This window comes from Eptatretus burgeri, chromosome 5, assembly GCF_056783735.1.
Source record: "Eptatretus burgeri isolate ZD-2024b chromosome 5, Ebu_testis_v1, whole genome shotgun sequence".
Classification (NCBI taxonomy): domain Eukaryota; kingdom Metazoa; phylum Chordata; class Myxini; order Myxiniformes; family Myxinidae; genus Eptatretus; species Eptatretus burgeri.
Window position 1 is genome coordinate 102,676,490 of NC_140965.1, and position 21,751 is coordinate 102,698,240.

General features: G+C 44.1%; 1 protein-coding gene across 5 annotated transcripts in view; it reads right to left on the reverse strand.

The window, feature by feature from the left end:
* The window catches only part of ADGRD2 (adhesion G protein-coupled receptor D2), a 234,253-nt gene extending 213,461 nt beyond the window's left edge, over window positions 1-20,792 (reverse strand). Inside the window, exons 1-5 of one of the 5 annotated variants that reach the window (XR_015058674.1) lie at window positions 20,185-20,791; window positions 19,757-19,863; window positions 3,545-3,602; window positions 3,405-3,438; window positions 1,965-2,234 (exon numbers count right to left, since the gene is read on the reverse strand). Coding sequence is in view for 4 of the 5 variants with exons in the window: in XM_085883251.1 (XP_085739377.1) it covers window positions 1,965-2,234; window positions 3,405-3,438; window positions 3,545-3,598 (358 nt within the window). In the remaining variant the exon portion in view is untranslated. Of the gene's footprint in view, window positions 1-1,964; window positions 2,235-3,404; window positions 3,439-3,544; window positions 3,603-19,756; window positions 19,864-20,184 lie in introns of all 5 variants that reach the window. The other 4 variants (XM_085883251.1, XM_085883249.1, XM_085883250.1 and 1 more) reach the window with 4 other exon arrangements.
* Window positions 20,793-21,751: the final 959 nt, after the last annotated feature.

Consider the following 21,751-nt stretch of genomic DNA (forward strand, 5'->3'; position numbering starts at 1 on the left):
CATCATATCTCATTCTCTATTTTATATGGAAGTCAGTTGACTTCTATGGGAGTATGGGACTTTGCACGTCTCTTTCCTATTATTATCCTCGAATTTTTCAGGTTACATTTATGGTCCTTGCATTTATAAGGTTACTTTAATAGTTAGCTTACGATTGGTTAACCCGGCTTGAGCCGTTTGCACTTTGCTCTACAAAACTGTTGAGATATATTCATTCAAGCTCACATCATGGTGAGAAATAGTGGACACGCATGCGCGTCATGCGTGCTCACTTATATCTTATGTGAGACGGAGATTAAAACTTCATGGATGACTGTAAATATGTCTTGTCACCTTTTTAGTATTCTAAGGTAGGGTGGGCCTCCACTACTGAAGGCTGCCCAGGGGCCACCACATGTCTAAATCCAGCCCTGCCCCCTCCTATGTAACATCACTTGCCCCTTTCTTATCCTCATTACGACCTTCTCCTAACTGAATCCCTGCCATCCTGCTGCCAAACATCCCTCCCATTCACTTCCTTTTCTGAACATATTTTCAGAATGGGGCCAAGGGTCACAAGGCACAGTATACATGGGGGTGAGAGGCCAATGAATGACAATGGAGCAGAGCAGACACAGGCAGACAGCAGGCACAGACAAATACACAAAGGAGAGAGAAACCAACAGAAAACATGAAAGGTGTGTAAGGGTCATGCAAGCACACCAAAACAAAGTTCAGTAGAGGAACAGGGTAATTGCAGATAGACAATGCTACAGAGCAACAGAAAGGATCATGGATAGACATAGGAGCCAAAAAGAGATGTCGGCGGTAGCCGCAAACAGAGGACCAAAGGGAAAGAATAAGATTGAATATGATCTTGGAGAACAATGGAGTGAAGGTCAGCAATGAGACTATAGATTTGGGAAGGGCAACAAGGAAAAGGTTGCTGGATGAGCACGTGCGACCCGGTGAGTCTGGGGAAGGAAACATTTGCATCCATTTCATTAATTTGTCTGTTTTGTGGGCTGGCATGATAGTTTCGAGGTATGTTCATTGATCTTTGAACCATGTAGCCTTGTTGCACATTTTGACCCATCTCTGGCGTTTCGCATGCAGGGCAAGGCATCGGTATGTGAGCGGTCCATCAGAAGAATGTTACGTCAGATGAATCATCTGTCAGCACTGATTCTTGGTGCACATTAAAGATGTTACAATGTAATTCACGAATATTATTGCACGCACCCTGGGCAAATTACAAATTCCTGCAACCCTCAGTCAAGCGTCAGGCCTGGCCAACGGCTCGTGAAAGACTTGGGCCAAAAAAGGTTCCCCAGCTGAACCTGCATGAAGGTGGGAATATGTGGAGCCATTGAATAAGTAAATAAATAATAAGTTCCCTTACAAGGAGCTTCGAAAGAGGTGAGGGGGGGGGCGTTTAGGCCCATCACAGACTGCACCAGCATTTCCAACTTATTTTAAAATGTTGAAGGTCAAGAAAGGAAGCAGCACGTACCATTTTAAAGTCTTTTGTATGACTCCACCAGGGTTCAAACCACCAACCTCCCTGACCAACAGCAGACACTCTAACCATTACACCACTAAGTCTGATTAGATCATTCTCTGAGATCATCTTGGAATGAGATACTCAAAACAGAACCAAGACACATCAAGTAGTAGTAGTAATAGTAGTCATCGTGGTGGTGTCTGTTCTGTCCTAACATCTATGTTTAAGCTCCTCAACAAGTATTTGACACTCGTATAACGTGACAGTGATGTGTAAGTGGTGTGTACATCGTTGACGAGGTTGTGACACACACACACAGGTTTAATGCGCCAAATGGCATTCAAATCATCCCTTTCAATGAAGACCACAAAATCCTCAGCTTCCCCGAAGGTCCCCAATGTAAGTAAAAAGTAGATCGCCATGCTTTGTATATGATACTAACATGGCCCTTCCACCGCTCCTATCCAACATGATCACTTACCCCGATGATGTGCCACTGGCTCAGGTCGAATGGCTCCTTTTCCACCTGCGCGGAGCACCACCTTTAACCACACTGCTCGTTGGGCACCCAAAGCCCAAAGGTTTTGGGTAACAGCAGAGTTTTCCTGAGCAGAGAGGATGACTACAACATGACCAAACTTTTGTCGGCAAAGGCGTTGAGCAACTGCCCATGGAACTGCCACGTTCCACACTTCAAACACCCAGCCGTCCAGCTCGAAGTGCCTCTGCGACGTGATTGCGGAGGCCGCATCTGCAGGAACACAGATGACACATTTGCAAAATTCTGATATGCTATAATTTTATGGGCACAGGACGTGCAATCTATTGTATGGGTCTGTCAAGACGATGTATCACCATTAGTTTATAGGTTAAAATGAAGGACACTCGAAGCAAAGCCCCAGGATGTCATACGTGGCACAGTGTTTCGATGGTGACAGTAATTACACACATCGTAATTCCAAGTTCGGTTTCTGTTGCCTTATGCAAATATTTGGTTCCAATGATGATGGAGATGGTCGTGGTGGAATACAAGGAGTGTAAAGAAACGTTCTCGAAATGAGATTCCTCCAATGGAACTAAGACATGCAAACGTTAGAATTTATTTATTTATTCAGTCCATACATCTTATAGATATTTTCAAGAGTTTGTGTGGTTGTGCGTTTGTTTGATGCTCTTTCACGGCCGAACCACAGCATCCAGAGGCTCCAAATTTTGGGTGTCGGTCCTTCAGAATCAGGGCAAGGTTTTAAGCTACCATAGGTAGGTCTTGACGTTCGTTTTGTGGCCACCAAAGGATGCAATAAAGGGTATATTGGGATGTGGGGTCAAGAAATGCTGGCTCCAGCCCACAGGCAAAAGGTAACCACCATGAGACCAATAAATGACCGTTTTTACAGCCATTTTTCCCTGCTGTGCAGGGGTTTGGCTTTTTGTGAGGCAATGTTTTATGGCCGGATGCCCTTCCTGACGCCAACCCTGGTCGCCTCTTACGACACACAGGGATATGGTACACCTATTCTAACCGGGGAATACACCGGGACCAGTACACTGGTACTCATTTACACCAGTACACCAGACTCATAAGTCAACCCCCTGGTGTTAATTCAGCAGCCAACGGGGCTTGAACTCAGGACACTGGGATCCTGGGATCCCAAGCCGCCACCCTAACCACTAAGTCAACACCAGGCTTACCATGAGACCAATAGCTCAATAGTTTTTCAATGTCCAACATGTTTCGAGACCACTGCCGGAAAAAGCTCACCCAGCATGACCTTTACCCTCTGTCAAGACTCTGACTTTCTCTTCTTGTGCGAGTCATCTATTGAAAAGGTTGTTAAAGGATAAACTGAGAAGGAACGCGATCGGGTGACGTCTAAACTTTGTGTTTATTTCCTTATGAGAAAATGGAGACCAGACTCACCCAAGTTAAAATCGTTCACGAAACACGTGGCCATCTGTAAAATAAATTATTGGGAAAACCAATCAAAGTACTGTGCAGGAAAGATAAATAACTAAAAGTCAATCAAAACGTGTTGACCGATTTAGCACGGAGTAACTTACTTGGGAAAAGATGAGTTGTGCAGTGATGAGATGATACCAGGGCATTGAAGCCATTTTCCTACAAAAAACAAGGTTAATGGTTAAAAAAAAAAAGCCTAAAATATTACACGTTTGTAGATGAACAGTAAACAACCTCAATTACCTCCCTCCCACCTTCTTGTGGGGACAGCGTGGGAAATCTTTTTGTCCCAAGTCTTTCACGAACTGGTTGAGCATTCCTGACGTTAGCTTGAAGGAGATTTTGTGGAGGAACTTGCACTTTGTTTCATGACGTCAGCGATTCACGCACATACTCTTCTAAAAATACACATCGGCATCTTTAAGGTCCGCCAGCTAATGCTAGCAGACGGGACAACCAGCTTAAGGGTCCGCAGGATCGGTGTTTAATTTTGATTTTTTTTTTCTTGATGTGATAATATTAATTTGTAGATACTGTCATAAACAAAGATCTTAAATGTGGATTTTAATTCTAATAATTTTTTCAGGTGTTACAAAGTTAAAATATATATATATATATATATATATATATATATATATATATATATATATATATATATATATATATATATATATATATATATATGTATATATATATTGTTACGTTTGAGGGGGGGGTATGCATTCAAAGGGTAATTAGGATGTTTAATTAGGTATGCCATGCTGTTAGAGTTTACCAGGATCTCGATGTAATAAGTAATAATTCAGTGGTGATAAGTTGTCTAGTAAATGTTCATTTCTTCAAGGGGGAAATGATAAATGTCACGTAATTAGATAGGGACACGGGATAGGGTAAGTGTGTCTGCGTAAACCCCTTTTGGTATTTTCTGAAGACTGGCCGTGACGTCACAGGACAGTGCAGCGGATGGCTCCGCCCCGTGATCACGATTGGCGGAAGGCGATGGCGGTGGGCCAATAAACGGCTCGATTGGGAGTGATGAGGCAAAAGGATAAAAAGGTTCTGTTCGGGGTCGAAAAGGAGGAGGAAGAAGATTACAACCAGAACGATCGTGGGTTTTTGGTGTGGAAGCTGTGGCGGCAGAGAGCGTCCTGGTTGCTGTACTGAGTCGATCGTGCTCTTGATTGTGTCTGGGAGCCTTGCCGAGCCTCGTGCCTCGCCTCGGTTGGCTCTGGGGTTCTGCTGACTCGGAGTACGGGGTCGGGCGGCGGGCGGACCTGCCTCCCTCTCCTGCTCGCAACTTGGCGCCAGAACTGGTTCCCTGGCGGCTGTGAGCGGACATGGGCCAAGACCAGGAGGTTGACAGCACCACGGTTTCTCCTGCCCCTCCCTGACGAGAGCAAGTCCAGCTCGACCGACGCCGATCCAGGGACAGTTGCGTCCACACCACGGTCCAGCCTGACCACCAGAAATAGCTACTGTGTGTGTGTGTGTGTGTGTGTGTGTGTGTGTGTGTGTGTGTGTGTGTGTGTGTGTGTGTGTGTGTGTGTGTGTGTGTGTGTGTGTGTGTGTGTGTGTGTGTGTGTGTGTGTGTGTGTGTGTGTGTGTGTGTGTGTGTGTGTGTGTGTGTGCTTGGTGCCTTAGAAGGTTTGAGATCTCTATATTCATTGGAATTGTCTGTGTTTTTCCCCACGCCCGATCCCACACCATCCCGTCGAATCGCCCCGGATCCCTCTTCTTGCCGAGTCTTGTTATTTCTGGTGATAATAAAAACAAATAAACATCATCAACTCGGTGAAAAGTGACTCGTGCCACCTTCCTCGTCCCGTTTGCGGTGGAGCGATTAGAACCGCCATGTTTGGGTTATAAATAAATAAACGGCCTCCATTGTTTCGGCTCATTCTACGTTGGCGGGACTGTTCAAGTAACGTGAACATCACATTGGTGTCAGGGTGTTGGATGTTCAAACCCCTCTAAATTATATTTGGTATCGGGAGAATATACCAAGATTAAAATCTCGCCACGAATTGGAATACAAAATTATTACAGAAAAGCGCGCGAGCGCGAGAAAATTTTGGCGGGATTTTTAAAATTTAAATTAATTGGCGGCAAACGGGACTTCTGCACCATGGCGGATGTGCAGATGTTTGAGGAGGAAGGCCACGTGTCTGGCAGCGAGTCGGGGGAAGAAGGGAGAGACGGGGGTAGGGTTGGAACCTCCCCCATTCCGAGCGTGGACCGTGCTTCATCGCCCGTAACGGGGCCGGCAGCGCCGGAAACCGGTGCGATGACGATCCAGACACTGTTGGAACGTTTAATAGCGGACATGACGGTAAAAATGGCAAATCAATTCGTGACACAGAGGGCAGAAATGACGGCACAAATGGAAAATCAATTCGTGACACAGAGGGCAGAAATGACGGCACATGGGGCAGAAATGACGGCACAAATGGAAAATCAATTCGTGAGACAGAGGGCAGAAATGACGGCACAAATGGCAAAAATGACGGCACAGGGGGCAGAAATGACAGATCAATTGGGGGTAATGGGGGAACAATTGGGTGCACGGATTGATTTAATGAGGGATGAATTGGGGGAAAAGATGGAGAAAATGAAAACTGAGATGCAGGAGTGTGTGGATGTTAAATTGGGAGAAATACAAAGCAAATTCGAGGATAGATTGGAGTAAACAAAGATAGAAATTACATTGGAGGGGGAAAATATACGAAAAAAATTGGTAGATAAAATTGATGCAACGAACATTCGGGTTGATAAAGTGGATGAAAGCCTGGAACGTCATCGTGCCTGTGTTGATGCTCGTATGCAGCTGCAAGTTGAAGAGTGGGGAGAGCTGAGGAAGCAAGGGATGAATTTGGCGAAGGAGGTAAAAGGATTGGAAGCTCGTTTAGACGAACAAGATAAAATTATGAGCCAAGATGAAGTCTTGGATAAAGGCCTGGTAGAGCCGTCTTTTGTAAGTAGAGTGTCCGGGTTGGTTGAGGAGCAGCTACAAACTCGCGACGGAGCCTTGGAGGAGGTTGTGCGGGCCCAGAAGATCCTGCGGGAAGAGGTGAATCGGTCCATTCAACGTTTGGAACAGGAGGCAAAATTGACCCATGAGACCCTCACCACAAAACATATTTGGCCACAGTGGGCTCCAAAATTGGATACGCAGCCACAAGGGTGTTTGATCCCTGGGCTGGATTCGGACAAGGGAGAAACTGAGAAGCGGGCCACCGTAAAAGTGATCCCCCTGGTAAATTTTGACGGGTCAGGGAGCGTTGAAGCTTTTCTGACGCAATTTGAGTGCATTTCCCGACTAAACGGGTGGAATGAGCGGGAACGTACAGGGAATTTGGTGGCAACGTTGCGGGGACCAGCCGCAGATGTGTTAAACGTGATCGCGGAGGGGATGTTGACCAGCTCCCACATTTGCGAGGCGTTGAGCCGTCGGTTTGGGTTCGCGGCAAACTGTGATCTGGTGCGGGCCCAGCTCCAGCACCGCAGATTAAAGCCGAGTGAGACCGTGCAGGAGCTGGCACAGGACATTTACCAATCAGTCAGGATCGCGTATCGGGACCTTACAGTGGAGGCATGGGACAGACTGGCACTCGAGAAATTTTTAGCTGCTCTTCCTGACCCTGAGGTCCGAGCGCTAGTGGAGTTACAGGATCCACCCACCGTTCACCGAGCGGCCGAGTGCGCGGCCAGGCTGGCCTCGTGGAGTCGGCCGGGTCGGGTTCCAGAGAGGCCATCGGTGACGATCCGACAGGCGGAGATCCAGGATCAGGGAGGGGGGCTGGGAGAAATTGGCATTACCCAAATGTTTCAGGAAATTTGCCTGAAACTGTCGAGTTTGATAAAGGGTAATCCGGTAGTTGGTGCGCCAAAGCGGCGGGGTCCAGCCCAGCCAATAGAGCAATTTGATTATGGCCGAGGGGGTCCGGAACCGGAAAAGACATTTCACCGATACTCACGGGGCCTTTAAGGGGAGTTGTTTCCGGTGCGGGCGAAGAGGACACATGCAACGATATTGCCGGTACCCGGCGATGGAGAGACCCTCCAATAGACTTTCAAGCCCGGAGAGGATGAATCCTCCTGCTGAACCGCCAGGTCTATCCGAGATGCCCTTTCATAGGTCGGGTCCGGAGATCACTGTCGGGGGTCCGGGAGACTAGATCGGGCTGAGCATATAGGGCCATGCACGGCTGCTGAGATTGTGGCGAAGTGCCCTCCTTTGGTGGAAAAAAATGAATTGTGGGAAAATTGGCATGGGTTTGTAAGTTCTGCTGGGTTTTAGAGTGACAATCGGGGCAGTGGGTAATTGGTAACGAAGCGGGCACGAGTGGCTGTCCAATGGCTGGTGCGTGGATCGGGTGAGAAGTGCTGTGTGAGTTGTTTTTAGTGAAGAAGTGAAATGTATGGTGCACACATTGTTTTTTTTTATTGGGCATGGTGTGGTAACAGGGAAGGTCATGGTCGGTGAAGTGTTAGAAATGCAGGTGTCACATGTAAGGCCGATGGGGTGGGAGAGTCATGTGAGTTTTGTGGGTGGGGATGATGTGCTTGTCCACAGGGATTGCTGAAGCTCACGGTGAGCGTGAATTGCGACCCCCTTCAAGGAGATTCACCACCTGGTGGCTAATGGTGACAGTGTCTGGAGGCAACTTGGAGAGGGTCTGGTTGGGCGACCAAGGCGGGTAGGACCTTGGCGACCCAGGAAGGCCAGAGGAGCCAGTGAGACCCCTTCCAGAGTGTTGTACAGGATTAGAGCTGATGGCTACCAGGGGGGAGGGAATCAAAGGGAGCGGGGCGGAGAAGCGTCCGGATTGGACTAAAGCTTACCTGTGGGCATGGTTGCACCTGAGATGCCCCCATCATCTTGTGGTAACCCTCCCCACGGCCATGACGGGATTCAGCCTACATGATTAAAATGAGGACCATGACCTCGAAATGTGATGATGACCATGGTGTGAGTGTTGTGAAGATGTGTGAGTCCCACCCGATCCCGCACAACTTGACAGGTGCAGCAAGGGCATGATGTCCGCATAATTTTGGGGTAAGCAAATTTGAAAATTGGCTCCCCAGGTAACGCTGGGTCTATTAGCATCCACTGGGGGAGGCGGTCAAGTGTAAATATCCTGTGAATAGTATCGTTAAGGCTTAGAGTAGGAATGTAAAGTATAAGTGTTGTGTTTTTTGTGGAACCTTTTGTTTCCCCTCCCCAGATCACTGGAAGAGTGCTGGGCAAGAGCGATGATCTGGAGGATGGAGTGCAACTTCGCTCAGTGCTCTCATGTGATAAAATAAAAAAAACAAAAACGAATGATTGTTTAGGCGAGGATAAGGCCATAAGGGGGTAGTACATTAAGCAGGATAGGTAAGTTAGCTGTGACTCGCTGCCCATTGCCCCTCCTACTTTATTTGGTTAGGTTAATTAGGTGTGAGTCAGTAAGTGTTAAGGCTGGTACGGTAGAGCCTGTGATATACATTGCAGGAGCTGCGGTACCAGAGGAGGGGGCAGTGTTACGTTTGAGGGGGGGTATGCATTCAAAGGGTAATTAGGATGTTTAATTAGGTATGCCATGCTGTTCGATTTGACCCGGATCTCGATGTAATAAGTAATAAATAAATAATAAGTAAATGTTCATTTCTTCAAGGGGGAAATGATAAATGTCACGTAATTAGATAGGGACACGGGATAGGGTAAGTGTGTCTGCGTAAACCCCTTTTGGTATTCTCTGAAGACTGGCCGTGACGTCACAGGACAGTGCAGCGGATGGCTCCGCCCCGTGATCACGATTGGCGGAAGGCGATGGCGGTGGGCCAATAAACGGCTCGATTGGGAGTGACGAGGCAGAAGGATAAAAAGGTTCTGTTCGGGGTCGAAAAGGAGGAGGAAGAAGATTACAACCAGAACGATCGTGTTTTTTTGGTGTGGAAGCTGTGGCGGCAGAGAGCGTTCTGGTTGCTGTGCTGAGTCGATCGTGCTCTTGATCGTGTCTGGGAGCCTTGCCGAGCCTCGTGCCTCGCCTCGGTTGGCTCTGGGGTTCTGCTGACTCGGAGTACGGGGTCGGGCGGCGGGCGGACCTGCCTCCCTCTCCTGCTCGCAACTTGGCGCCAGAACTGGTTCCCTGGCGGCTGTGAGTGGACTTGGGCCAAGACCAGGAGGTCGACAGCACCACGGTTTCTCCTGCCCCCCCCCCCCTGACGAGAGCAAGGCCAGCTCGACCGACGCTGATCCAGGGACAGTTGCGTCCACACCACGGTCCAGCCTGACCACCAGGAATAGCTACGTTGTGTGTGTGTGTGTGTGTGTGTGTGTGTGTGTGTGTGTGTGTGTGTGTGTGTGTGTGTGTGTGTGTGTGTGTGTGTGTGTGTGTGTGTGTGCTTGGCACCTTAGAAGGTTTGAGATCTCTATATTCATTGGAATTGTCTGTGTTTTTCCACACGCCCGATCCCACACCATCCCGTCGAATCGCCCTGGATCCCTCTTCTTGCCGAGTCTTGTTATTTCTGGTGATAATAAAAACAAATAAACATCAACTCGGTGAAAAGTGACTCGTGCCACCTTCCTCGTCCCGTTTGCGGTGGAGCGATTAGAACCGCCATGTTTGGGTTATAAATAAATAAACCGCCTCCATTGTTTCGGCTCATTCTACGTTTAACGGGACTGTTCAAGTCCCGTGGACGTCACAATATATATATGTAGATATATATATATATATATGTATATGTATATGTATATGTATATGTATATGTATATGTATATGTATATGTGTATGTATATATGTATATGTATATGTATATGTATATGTATATGTATATGTATATATGTATGTATATATATGTATGTATGTATGTATGTATATGTATATATATATATATATTTATATATATATATTTATATATATATATATATATATATATATATATATATATATATATATATATATATATTCAACCTGGCTGCTCCCGGCCTGAAAAACCGTCACGGTCGGTTATTACGTCATCTGCGTGACGTCATCACCAGAACGACGTCATCACCACGGAAAGGCTCACGGCCGCACAACTCGCTTCACACTTGTCAGAAAGTGAACTCGATGAATGATTTTTTTTTTGATCAATAATCCTCAGATTACGACGATAGTCAAAATCACGATGTGGAATATGCCGCCAGACTGTACACACACACATGATCCCGAGGTCTTGCAAGACCTGATGATCACAACAACCGGGATGACGTGGAAGACAGACTCGGCAATAACAACCGGGAAACCATCGAGTTAGAACGTGCTAAATGTGGAGTCTGCTGGTATTTTGACGTCACACTTCTCTGTAATTATTCCAGCAATGAGAACGGCACTCCGTAGAGAACATACCTCCACCAGGCTGAGCAGTTGACATTTTGTCGGCCACTGATTGGCTGAACCTGAATCCTGACCTGAACCAAAATCGAACTTCATCACCGAACCAACTCGTCCACCAAGTTTTGTCATACTCCGTCCATAACGTCTTGAAATATCATGCTGTGTATCGTTTCTGGCCCCCTCTCTCAATGCTGAAGAAATACACGTCTTCACTACATTGATGAAAGAATATCACTTTATTTAAATAACATCATTGCTTTTCCATCTTTTCTTTTTCCACAGATGCTTAATCTCATCTGCAAATGAAAGCAATTGAACATTTATTTTGGAAACTCTTTCATCACTCCCGGCGATTCGTCCGATGACGTCATTACAGTAATTACAGTAGCCGACTGCCACGTGGTCTTGTTTATGGTACACTGTACATACAGCGTTGACCTTTTTTTCAAATACAGTTCGTAGTAAGTGAAAAAAACAACGCGATAATTAGCATTCCGGGATTAAGGGATAAAGTATGTGGAGGGGGAGGTGTCTTCATCGAGCGTGACGTAATATTTTAGGGGGTGTCTGTTGAAGCATTACGGAGTGTTACAGGGGGTGGGGGTGTCAAATCTGGGCAAAAAATATGTTAAGTAAGTTTGAATGGTCCCTGATGGGTTTCTGTGAAGTTGGTGATAGCATGATAGGGTAAGCAGAAAACGTTACATCGTCCACTGTTTTGACGTGGGAATGCCTGTTTGCTTGTATGAGCAGGAGGATGAGAGTAAAGATGGGACAACTTTGGAAGGGGGAGGAGGGGGGTTGAGGACTTTTGGTGGGAGTCGGGTATTGGGTGGAGGGGGGGAAGTTGAAGGCTTGAGTGTAGGGAGGGATGAGTTCCTTAGGGTTGGGAGGCAAAGGGTGATGACTTGGGGTTGGGAGTGGCATTATTATTTGGGAAATTTTTGGGAAAACATGCATACTCACACCATCTTTGGTTGTGTTGCTACAACCAACAACAACGCATCTAACTGGCATTATTGGATTCGCTAGATATCCCTTATTGTCGGGTTTTCCGTGTGTGTGTGTGTGTGTGTGTGTGTGTGTGTGTGTGTGTGTGTGTGTGTGTGTGTGTGTGTGTGTGTGTGTGTGTGTGTGTGTGTGTGTGTGTGTGTGTCTGAAACGCGAGGCTCCACAGCACAAACCAGCAAACCGATTTCGATGAAACTTGGCGAACACGTGCCATATGGGCTGGGAGTAGGCGCGATTGAGTTTCGTTGCTAAGCAACCACCTGCAGCGGCCGAAAAACTGCGTTCACTATTTTCAATACTTGTCCTTCAGTTTTGAATGTGGAGAAACGAGACTTCAGAAAAAAACACGTTGAGATATTTAGAAAATTCTACTCGAGCCAATTTTTGATTGAGGTTTTATTTTTCAAATGGTAGTCCTTCAAAAATAGGGTGTCTATTTACTGTCATTTTTTTATGAGGGGCTTAGGAAAGTGGGCGGAGCTTAGGGAAAGTAGACGTGGTTGATGAAAAGTGGGGGCGTGGCTTATGAAAAATATCGTGTGGCTCAGGAGGTGTGGTCAAACAAGAGCATTGAGAGAAGTGAATCGGGTTTTCCGTGTGTGTGTGTGTGTGTGTGTGTGTGTGTGTGTGTGTGTGTGTGTGTGTGTGTGTGTGTGTGTGTGTCTGCAACGCGAGGCTCCACAGCACAAACCAGCAAACCGATAATTTATTTATTTACCGAAAATGATTCCACCACCCACACACCACCTCCAATTATTTATTTATTTACCTTAAACGATTCCCCACCCACACCAACTCCAATTATTTATTTATTAACCAAAAACGATTCCCCGACCCACACACCGCCTCCAATTATTTATTTAGCGTAAAAGATTCCACGACCCACACACCACCTTATTTATTTATTTATTTACGGTAAATGATTCCACGACCCACACACCACCTTTAATTATTTATTTATTTATTTACCGAAAACGATTCCCCACTGTGGGGGAAAAATTTATATTAATGTATTTTAAATTGTAACAAATGGAGTTTCAGAAATGTAACTTTTATGCTGCAAATTGAATTGGCTGTCATTTCTGGCCAAAAGACTTTTGCCCTAAATGATAAGAAATGTGTGGTTCTGTAGCAGAGTGACCGAGCTGATAAATGAACCTTTGCTGAGAAAATGTACGAAGTGGCTTTTTGTCTAAAAGACACGTCTACAGTCTGGATGAATATCCCCCAACCTCTCTCTCATGGAAGTATAAAATGTTTTGAAAGGCACATTGTTCTCAGTGCAAGCACATGAGGAAGTATAGTTTCTCAGTGGCTTGTACTCCTTGGAACTGACCAAGTACCAAGTTAGAATAAAACTCTCTGATGTAATGTAGAAGTGAATTGAATCGGGTTGGTCTAACTGTTAACTAAAGTAAGAATAAATGAAATAGAACCAAATAATATTGGAACAAATGGGGATTCTTAAGTTCATTGTACAAGGGTGAGAAGTGTATGGTGTATAATTAGGAAATAAATTGTTTCACAAGGAAGGACTTGTGTGGACATCAGTTTTATCAGTGTAGATAGGGTTTTTGTAGGATTTTATAATCAAATCGGACAAACGTTAAACTCTGTCTGAAGTCAAATAGGATTCCACAATCGGCCAGTTAGAATCCTTCAGGAGGACAACGATCACAACAAGGTGGGTTTAAAAAAATCCACATCACCACCCACACACCACCTTATTTATTTAGTTACCGTAAACGATTCCCCACCCACACACCACCTTATATATTTTTTATACCGATAACGATTACACGACCCAAACACCACCTATAATTATTTATTATTTTACCAAAAACGATTCCACGATCCACACACTACCTCCAATTATTTATTTATTTACCGTAAACGATTCCACGACCCACACACCACCTTATTTATTTACCGAAAACGATTCCACGACCCACACACCACCATATATTTATTTACCGTAAACGATACCACGACCCACACACCACTTTTAATTATTTACCGAAAACAATTCCACGATACACACACTACCTCCAATTATTTATTTATTTACCGTAAACGATTCCACGATCCACACACCACCTTTAATTATTTATTTATTTACCGAAAACGATTCCACGACCCACAAACCACCTTTAATTATTTATTTGCCGAAAACGATTCCACGATCCACACACGACCTCCAATTATTTATTTATTTACCGTAAACGATTCCACGATCCACAGACCACCTTTAATTATTTATTTACCGAAAACGATTCCACGACCCACAAACCACCTTTAATTATTTATTTGCCGAAAACGATTCCACGATCCACACACGACCTCCAATTATTTATTTATTTACCGTAAACGATTCCACGATCCACAGACCACCTTTAATTATTTATTTACCGAAAACGATTCCACGATCCACACACCACCTTTAATTATTTATTTATTTGCCACAAATGATTCCACGACACACACACTACCTTATTTATTTATTCACCGTAAACGATTTCCACCCACACACCACCTCCAATTATTTATTTATTTATTTACCGAAAACGATTCCACGACCCACACTGCCTCCAATTATTTATTTATTTCCCGTAAACGATTCCACGATCCACACACCACCTTTAATTATTTATTTATTTACCATAAACAATTCCACGACCTACACTCCACCTCCAATTATTAATTATTTAAAGTGGGAGTGGCGTAGGAAAGTGGGCGTGGCTTATGAAAAATATCGTGTGGCTCAGGAGGTGTGGTCAAACGAGCATTGAGAGAAGTTTATCGGGTTTTCCGTGTGTGTGTGTGTGTGTGTGTGTGTGTGTGTGTGTGTGTGTGTGTGTGTGTGTGTGTGTGTGTGTGTGTGTGTGTGTGTGTGTGTGTGTGTGTGTCTGCAATGCGAGGCTCCACAGCACAAACCAGCAAACCAATTCTTTTTCAAATAGTAGTCCTTCAAAAGTAGGGTGTCTATTTATCGTCATTTTTTATGAGGAGTGCCAGTTGGCAAAATACGCAATAGGAAAAATATTGCCAGGTAGAGGAACAATTGTATGTGAACCAATACGTCTTGGCAATGAATCTTCGTCGGTGGATCAGTCAGAATGAAAAGCATCGTATCCAGCGCTTCGATCCTTGCAAATCCCTCGTCGCCTACCGGCTTCTTTGTTTGTTTGTCTGTGTGCAGTATATCTCAAAAAGTTGTCGACGGATCTGGATTAAATTTAGTGGGCAGATTGAGTGTGTGACAAAGACGAAGTGATTAGATTTTGGTGAAGATCCGGCTCCAGATCTGACTCGAATATTTTTTTAAAATTGCTTCTTCACCATTGAGAGATGGGGCCAAAAATGATATATAGCACGATATATCAAAAAGTTGTGGACGGATTTGAATGAAACTTGGTGGACAGATTGGGTGTGTGATAATAACAAACTGTTTCAACTTTGGTGAAGATCCAAATCCAGATGTGGATACGAATTATTTAATTTTTAAAGTAATTCTTCACCATTGATAGGGGCAAAAACGGTATAGAGCATGATATTTCAAAAATGTATTGGGTCCGATATGTTCTCGTGGATCAGGCATTGCAGGGTGGAGGTATGTGCTCTACCGAGTGCCCTTCTAGCTTTTAAAGTTTTTTTTTTTTTTTCAATCCCATTCTTCCCTCCAGGCATTCAAAACAGCAGTTCACCACCACCTCTTATCTTTCCCCATCTAAAACTTCGATCTTTTCTACCCCCATTAATCCAACCCAAATCCCCCTCCTTCAAATTCCCTGCTTTCCTTCCTGAAAGTCCCTGTAATGTCAATCTTGCATACCCCGTGTTCCCTGCCCCATCCCTCTCCCTTCCACAGATTTCATAATGTCTCTGTTCCCGACTGTTTTGTCCTTTCCACTCCCGCCCCTCTTGTCTCATGCCCCCCTTGTTGTGCATTGTGTGTTAGCTCTCGTTTGAGCCTGGACAAGGTAGACAAAAAAAACCAAAGAAAAAAAAAGTGATTCTTCACCATTGAGAGATTGGGCTAAACCAATATGTAGTGTGATGTATCCAAAAGTTATAGATGGAATCGGACGACACCTGGTTGACAGGTTGGGTATGTTACAAGGAAGAATTGATTCAATTTTGGTGAAGATCCAAATCTGGATCCATTAATTATCTCCACCACTGAAGGTGAAGGTGAAGGAGGTTATATTTTCACCTCTTTCTGTCTTTTGTTACTTGCAAAATCGAAGATTTTTCAACTATATTGGTTAGTCGATTTTGTTATTCTGTCTGTTTGTCTGTCTGTCTGTTTGTCAATCGCCTTCAGGTCACAATTCTAATAAAGTTGTAGATGTTGTCTCAACTGAGAAGTCTATTAATTTTGAGGTCAAAGGTCAAATGTCTAAAATATTGGGGTCATATCTCTAAAATTGTCATTTTTCATCCGATTGACTTGAAATTTGAACAAGATTTACATTTTGCATCACTGAAATGGGAAACCAACTATTTTGAGGTCAAAAGGTCAAACGTCAACTCAAGGTCAAACTTCTAAAATCATCTATTTTTATCTGAAAAATTGTCAATTTTCATCCGATTGACTTGAAAATTAAACAGCAATTGCAATAGTACATCCCTGAATTGGGAAACCCACTGTTTTTGAGATCAAAAGGTCAAAGGTCCACCCGAGGTCAAACTTTTAAAATCATCAATTTTCAACTGAAAATTCGATAATTTACATCCTATTAAATTGAAAGTTGAACAGGATTTGCATCGTCCATCACTGAATTGAGAAAGCAACTATTTTTGAGGTCAGGGGTCAAACTTCTAAAATCATCAAATTTGATCTGAAAAATTATCAATTTTCATCTGATTTACCTGATAATTAAGCAGCAATTGCATAGTCCGTTACTGAATTGGAAAAGCAACTATTTTTGAGGTCAAATGGTCAAAGGTCAACTTAAGGTCAAACTTCTAAAATCATCAATTTCAATCTGAAAAATAATCAATTTTCATCCGATTGACCTGAGCTTTGATTAAGATTGTTCATTTTAATCTTGATGAAATTGACAATTTGATGTTTCCATGGCAACTTCTCCATGGTGAATTTTCAAGTATCATGCTCTGCATGGTCTTTTTAGGTCATCTCTTCGAGCATGGCCTAATAATATGGGTGTAGATGTCCTTCGATCCGTCCGTCCGTTGCGAAAATGACGATTTTCAAATCCTATCTCCTCCGCCATTTCTCAAGCGATCTTGAATTTGATTGTGGCATATGAATCTATGGGACAATATCTAAATTTTGTTGGGCCGGATTTTCGATATTCGCTTTCGTGTCACGTGACTTCAAAGTTGGCAAAAAATGCGAAAATGATGATTTTCATGCAAAAATGACGATTTTCAAAATCTATCTCCTCCTACATTTCTCAAGCGATCTTGAATTTGATTGTGGCATATAAATCTATGGGACAATATCTAAATTTTGTCTTGCCGGATTTTCGATATTCGCTTTCGTTTTCGCGTCACATGACTTCAAAGTTTGCAAAAACTGCCCTACCTTCAGGAAGCTATATATTTTCTCGCAGAGATGATTGTCACTCCCGCACGGGGGTAATTTTTCTTATTTATTTGTCTGCAGGATGTCTCAAAAATATGTGGACGAATCCAGATGAAATTTTGTGGAGAGGTTGGGTGTGTAAATAAGAATTAACTGAATAGATTTTGGTGAAGATCCAAATCTGGATCTGGCTACTAGAATTTTTTAATTGATTCTTCACCATTGAGAGAAAAGGGCCAAAAAATGATGTATAGCACAATAGATATCTCAAAAAGTTGTGGATGGATTCGGATGAAAGTTGGTGGAACTTTTGGTGTGTGACAAGAATGAATTGATTGAATTTTGGTGTAGGTCCTTATCTGGATCCGGATCTAATAATTTTTTAAAGTGATTCTTCACCATTGAGAGATTGTGCTAAACCGATATACAGTATAGCAGGATATCTCAAAAAGTTGTGGATGGATTCGGATGAAAGTTGGTGGCACTTTTGGTGTGTGACAAGAATGAATTGATTGAATTTTGGTGTAGGTCCTTATCTGGATCTAATAATTTTTTTAAGTGATTCTTCACCATTGAGAGATTGTGCTAAACCGATATACAGGATAGCAGGATATCTCGAAAAGTTGTGACAGATTCAGATGAATCTTGGTAGACATGTTGGGTGTGTGGCAAGGACGAATTGATTCGATTTTGGTGAAGATCTGAATCCAGATGTGGATACGATAATTATTAAATTTTTTAAGTGATTCTTCACCATTGAGAGATCGGGCAAAACCGATATCTTGCGTGATGCATCATAAAGTTGTGTACGATTTTAGACGAAACTTGGTGGACAGCTTGGGTGTGTGTCAAAGACGAAAATATTCGATTTTGGTGAGGATCCGGATACGAACATTTTCAGTGATTCTGCACCATTGAGAGATGAGGCTAAATATTATATATAGTATGATATTTAAGTAAATTATTGAGCCCAATATGTTCTACTGGATCAGGCATTGTGTAGCGGAGGTATGTGTTTTACCAAGTGCGGTTCTAGTTGTAACTGTGTTCCAAAACTTGGTGGATATTGCATCAGCATACATTGTAATTAGCTTCTCCTGTACCTATCTGTCAATAATATCGACCAGCCTGTGCTATTGCTGACTTTGACATGACCTTTGTGGCATCAAGGAAATGAAGAAAGAGTTAAGAAGAAGACCCATTGTGACAGAGGGGCTGACAGGCGATAGCTCAGAAGTTGGAGATGTCTATTCCGAATTTGATTTGCTGAAGGACTTTACTTGCCGTCCGTCCTTCAGAGGGGACATTAAGCCAGCTGCATCATACCTGCGAGCTCTCACGTTGAAATTTTAAATATCCCATCATTCCTTTCAAAAAGAGTAGGTCATTGTGTGGTGACACACTGATAAGAATTCATAATTTCTGCTCCTGACTATGGAGGACGCTCAGTGATGTGGTGACCAGGAGAATGAATTCGGAATTTAACCCTATAGTTAAATATGCATGTACTATATGGATATAATGTCACAGTGAATGTCTTCGGTCAGCCCGCCAGCACAATGGGTGCCAACCTATGGTTGTTCGTCCATGTTCTATCCCTATTACATGCTGATCATCAAGCAAGGAAGCAGCACGGACCATTTTAAAGTCTTTGGTATGACTCGACCAGGATTTTAACCACCGACCTCCCGGACTCAGAGCAAACACTCGAACCATAACACCACTGAGTCCGGTCTTCATTTACATCTGAGTTTCAATGTATTTGCAAAGGACATGTGGGTTGGGAGGATCCATTAGGCTATCGGTTTTGGTGTACCTTTTGGGAACATAATATATTCGGATTTGAAAGCATGACACCTCTGCTGCGGCAGTTATCGACCAGTAACCGAATGAGTTAAGGATGTTTAACGTTAACGACAAAGTGCACAGGTAATTTGGACATAGCATGACCCATAGATGCATACACCTTGTCTTTGTGACATATTCCTTTGGGGATTAATAACGTCTATTGATGAGTGCAAGGTGATGGGACTGCCGGCTCAAAGTCCTTCCCAAGAAATGTCGTTCTCCATGATGTCCGCAGCCCCTCCGCTCTCTTGCTGGCACGACGTGACACGGTTGCTGCTACAATTGATTCCATTCATCATGAAAACCAAGTGAAGGTCACAGGTTAAAGGCTCAGTACCAACTGAACTGTACGAATTCGGTCTATTACAACTGACAAATTGACCAGCTCTTACAAATTGAAAAATCAAGAAAAATCTTCCAAAGACCAGCTCTTACAAAAAACAAATTGACCATGTTCCATTTCCAAAATAACCAAATGTCTCGCATGCTCATCGTCACAAGAACGATATATAAAATCCTACAAGGAAGCGACTCACCATGAGCAGAGGATGGATTTCGCTGCAGGGATGGAATGGTGATTATCCTGATGTTAATGCTCCACGAATATCACATCGCTGTCGCTCGGTGAAACATCCTCGGTTGACTGTTCCCAAATGAAGTGGAGAAATCGAATGAGCGATGATGGAAAAAAAAAAAAAGAGAAAAAAAAAGAAGGAATTAAAAAAGAACTTTTGTAAAGTAGTTTCTTCCGCATGTGTAGGTCTGATAGAGAACAGCACGGCTGACGAATTGCCCAAAAAAACTTTCACCAATTTAGCACAGCCCCAGCACTGGTGCCTTTTCATATGGAAATGAGTGCATCCATCTCAGCAAGCAACGCGGGCGGGCAGCTTTGGTGTGTGTGCACAACACTGATAGGTCTCCAAACATAACGACAAATAAATCTTCCACTCCATGTACTTACATCACGACGAAACATCGACCATCGTCCCCAGTGGCACCTCAAGCACCCCCAAAACACGTGTTGTCAGGTTCTCGGTCATGCGTCGCCGTTCCCTTTGACGCACTTCTGTCGAGTTCTTGAGTCGTGGTCGACAGCGCACCTGCACACGCGTGTGTACTATGGGGGTTCTGTCAATGTTACTCTGGAAGTCACGGCTACACGGGATGGTGGACTCTGGATCTGGTGGGGAGCTCCTCCAACACCATGGAGATGACTCAATCTTTGGCATGAGTCATGCAGTATGGATAAAAGGAACACCTCGAGGCCCTATTCATGTGGCTGCGCATTGTCAATGAAAGGCAGGCCATAAATTTTCTTCCTTTGTTGGAAGAACGCTTGCCTGGACAACTGCATTTGGAATGACACTCCGCGGGGAAAAATTTGCCCGAGAATTTTGGCCCATGGGGGGGTGTGGTTTTGGCAGTGGACGGGTGGAGACTCAGGGAGTGTGACGTATCCACGGGATTAAGGGGTGAAAGGCAACACGACACCCAAGTCGGAGATCCCCATTTATTCCACAGGGTAACACAAACTGTACATGCATGTCACGGTAACTTTCACAGAACATGTCAACATTTCCCCTCCCACCACCCCCCCCCCCCTAAAAAACAATAGCAACAACTCCACAGCAGTGCAAGTTACAATCACTAGAAGTTCCAGCACTTGGGTGCCTTACGCAGGCGAGTAGAGCATCGCAAAAAGGGCGACTGTGCTTGTGGAGTGCTGATAGTAGCGGATTCAGGAAGAGCTGAAGAAGGGGAAGGAATAGAAGGAGGAACGGGGTCCACCACTACACGATAGGGTTCAGACGCATTAGGTTCTGGCACTTGGCTCACAACTGGAATAAATACCAAGGGTTCACTTTCAATGGGTTCAACATGGTTTGGAGGATTGGGATAGCAATGCCTTTGGTTGAGCTGGTCAATGTATTTACGTACTGTATGTTCATTGCACAGTACAACAACAAATAGAGACTTTCCAATTCAATCGATTACTTGATCAGTAAGCCATTCAGATCCACAGCCAGGTTTCAGCATGAAAACAGGATCAAACACATTGATGGCACATGGAATTGAGGTCCTGTCATGGTACCACTTCTGTTTAAACTGGTGGTCAGTAATTCTGGACAAATCATTAGAGTGGATCAGGGATAAGCGTGTCTTTCGCATTTGACCGAACATCATTTATGCGGGTGTGCGTCCAGTGGTTGTGTGTGCATATGTCCTATATGTAAATAAAATGTATGACAACCTGGTCTGCAGGGAAGAGCTGTCATTCGTCTTTTTGAGACCACTCTTGATCACCTGGACAGCTCTCTCAACCTGACCATTCGAAGCAGGTTTGAAGGGAGCACTGTGACAGTGCTTGATAGCATTCTGTTTCAAGAAATCCTGAAACACAGTGCTGGTGAAACATGAGCCATTACCACGAGCCACACAATCGGGTGAACCGTGAGTGGCAAACATGGCACATAACCTCTCAACCATGATTTTGTGAGTACAGGATGATAAGGCTAAACATTAGATCC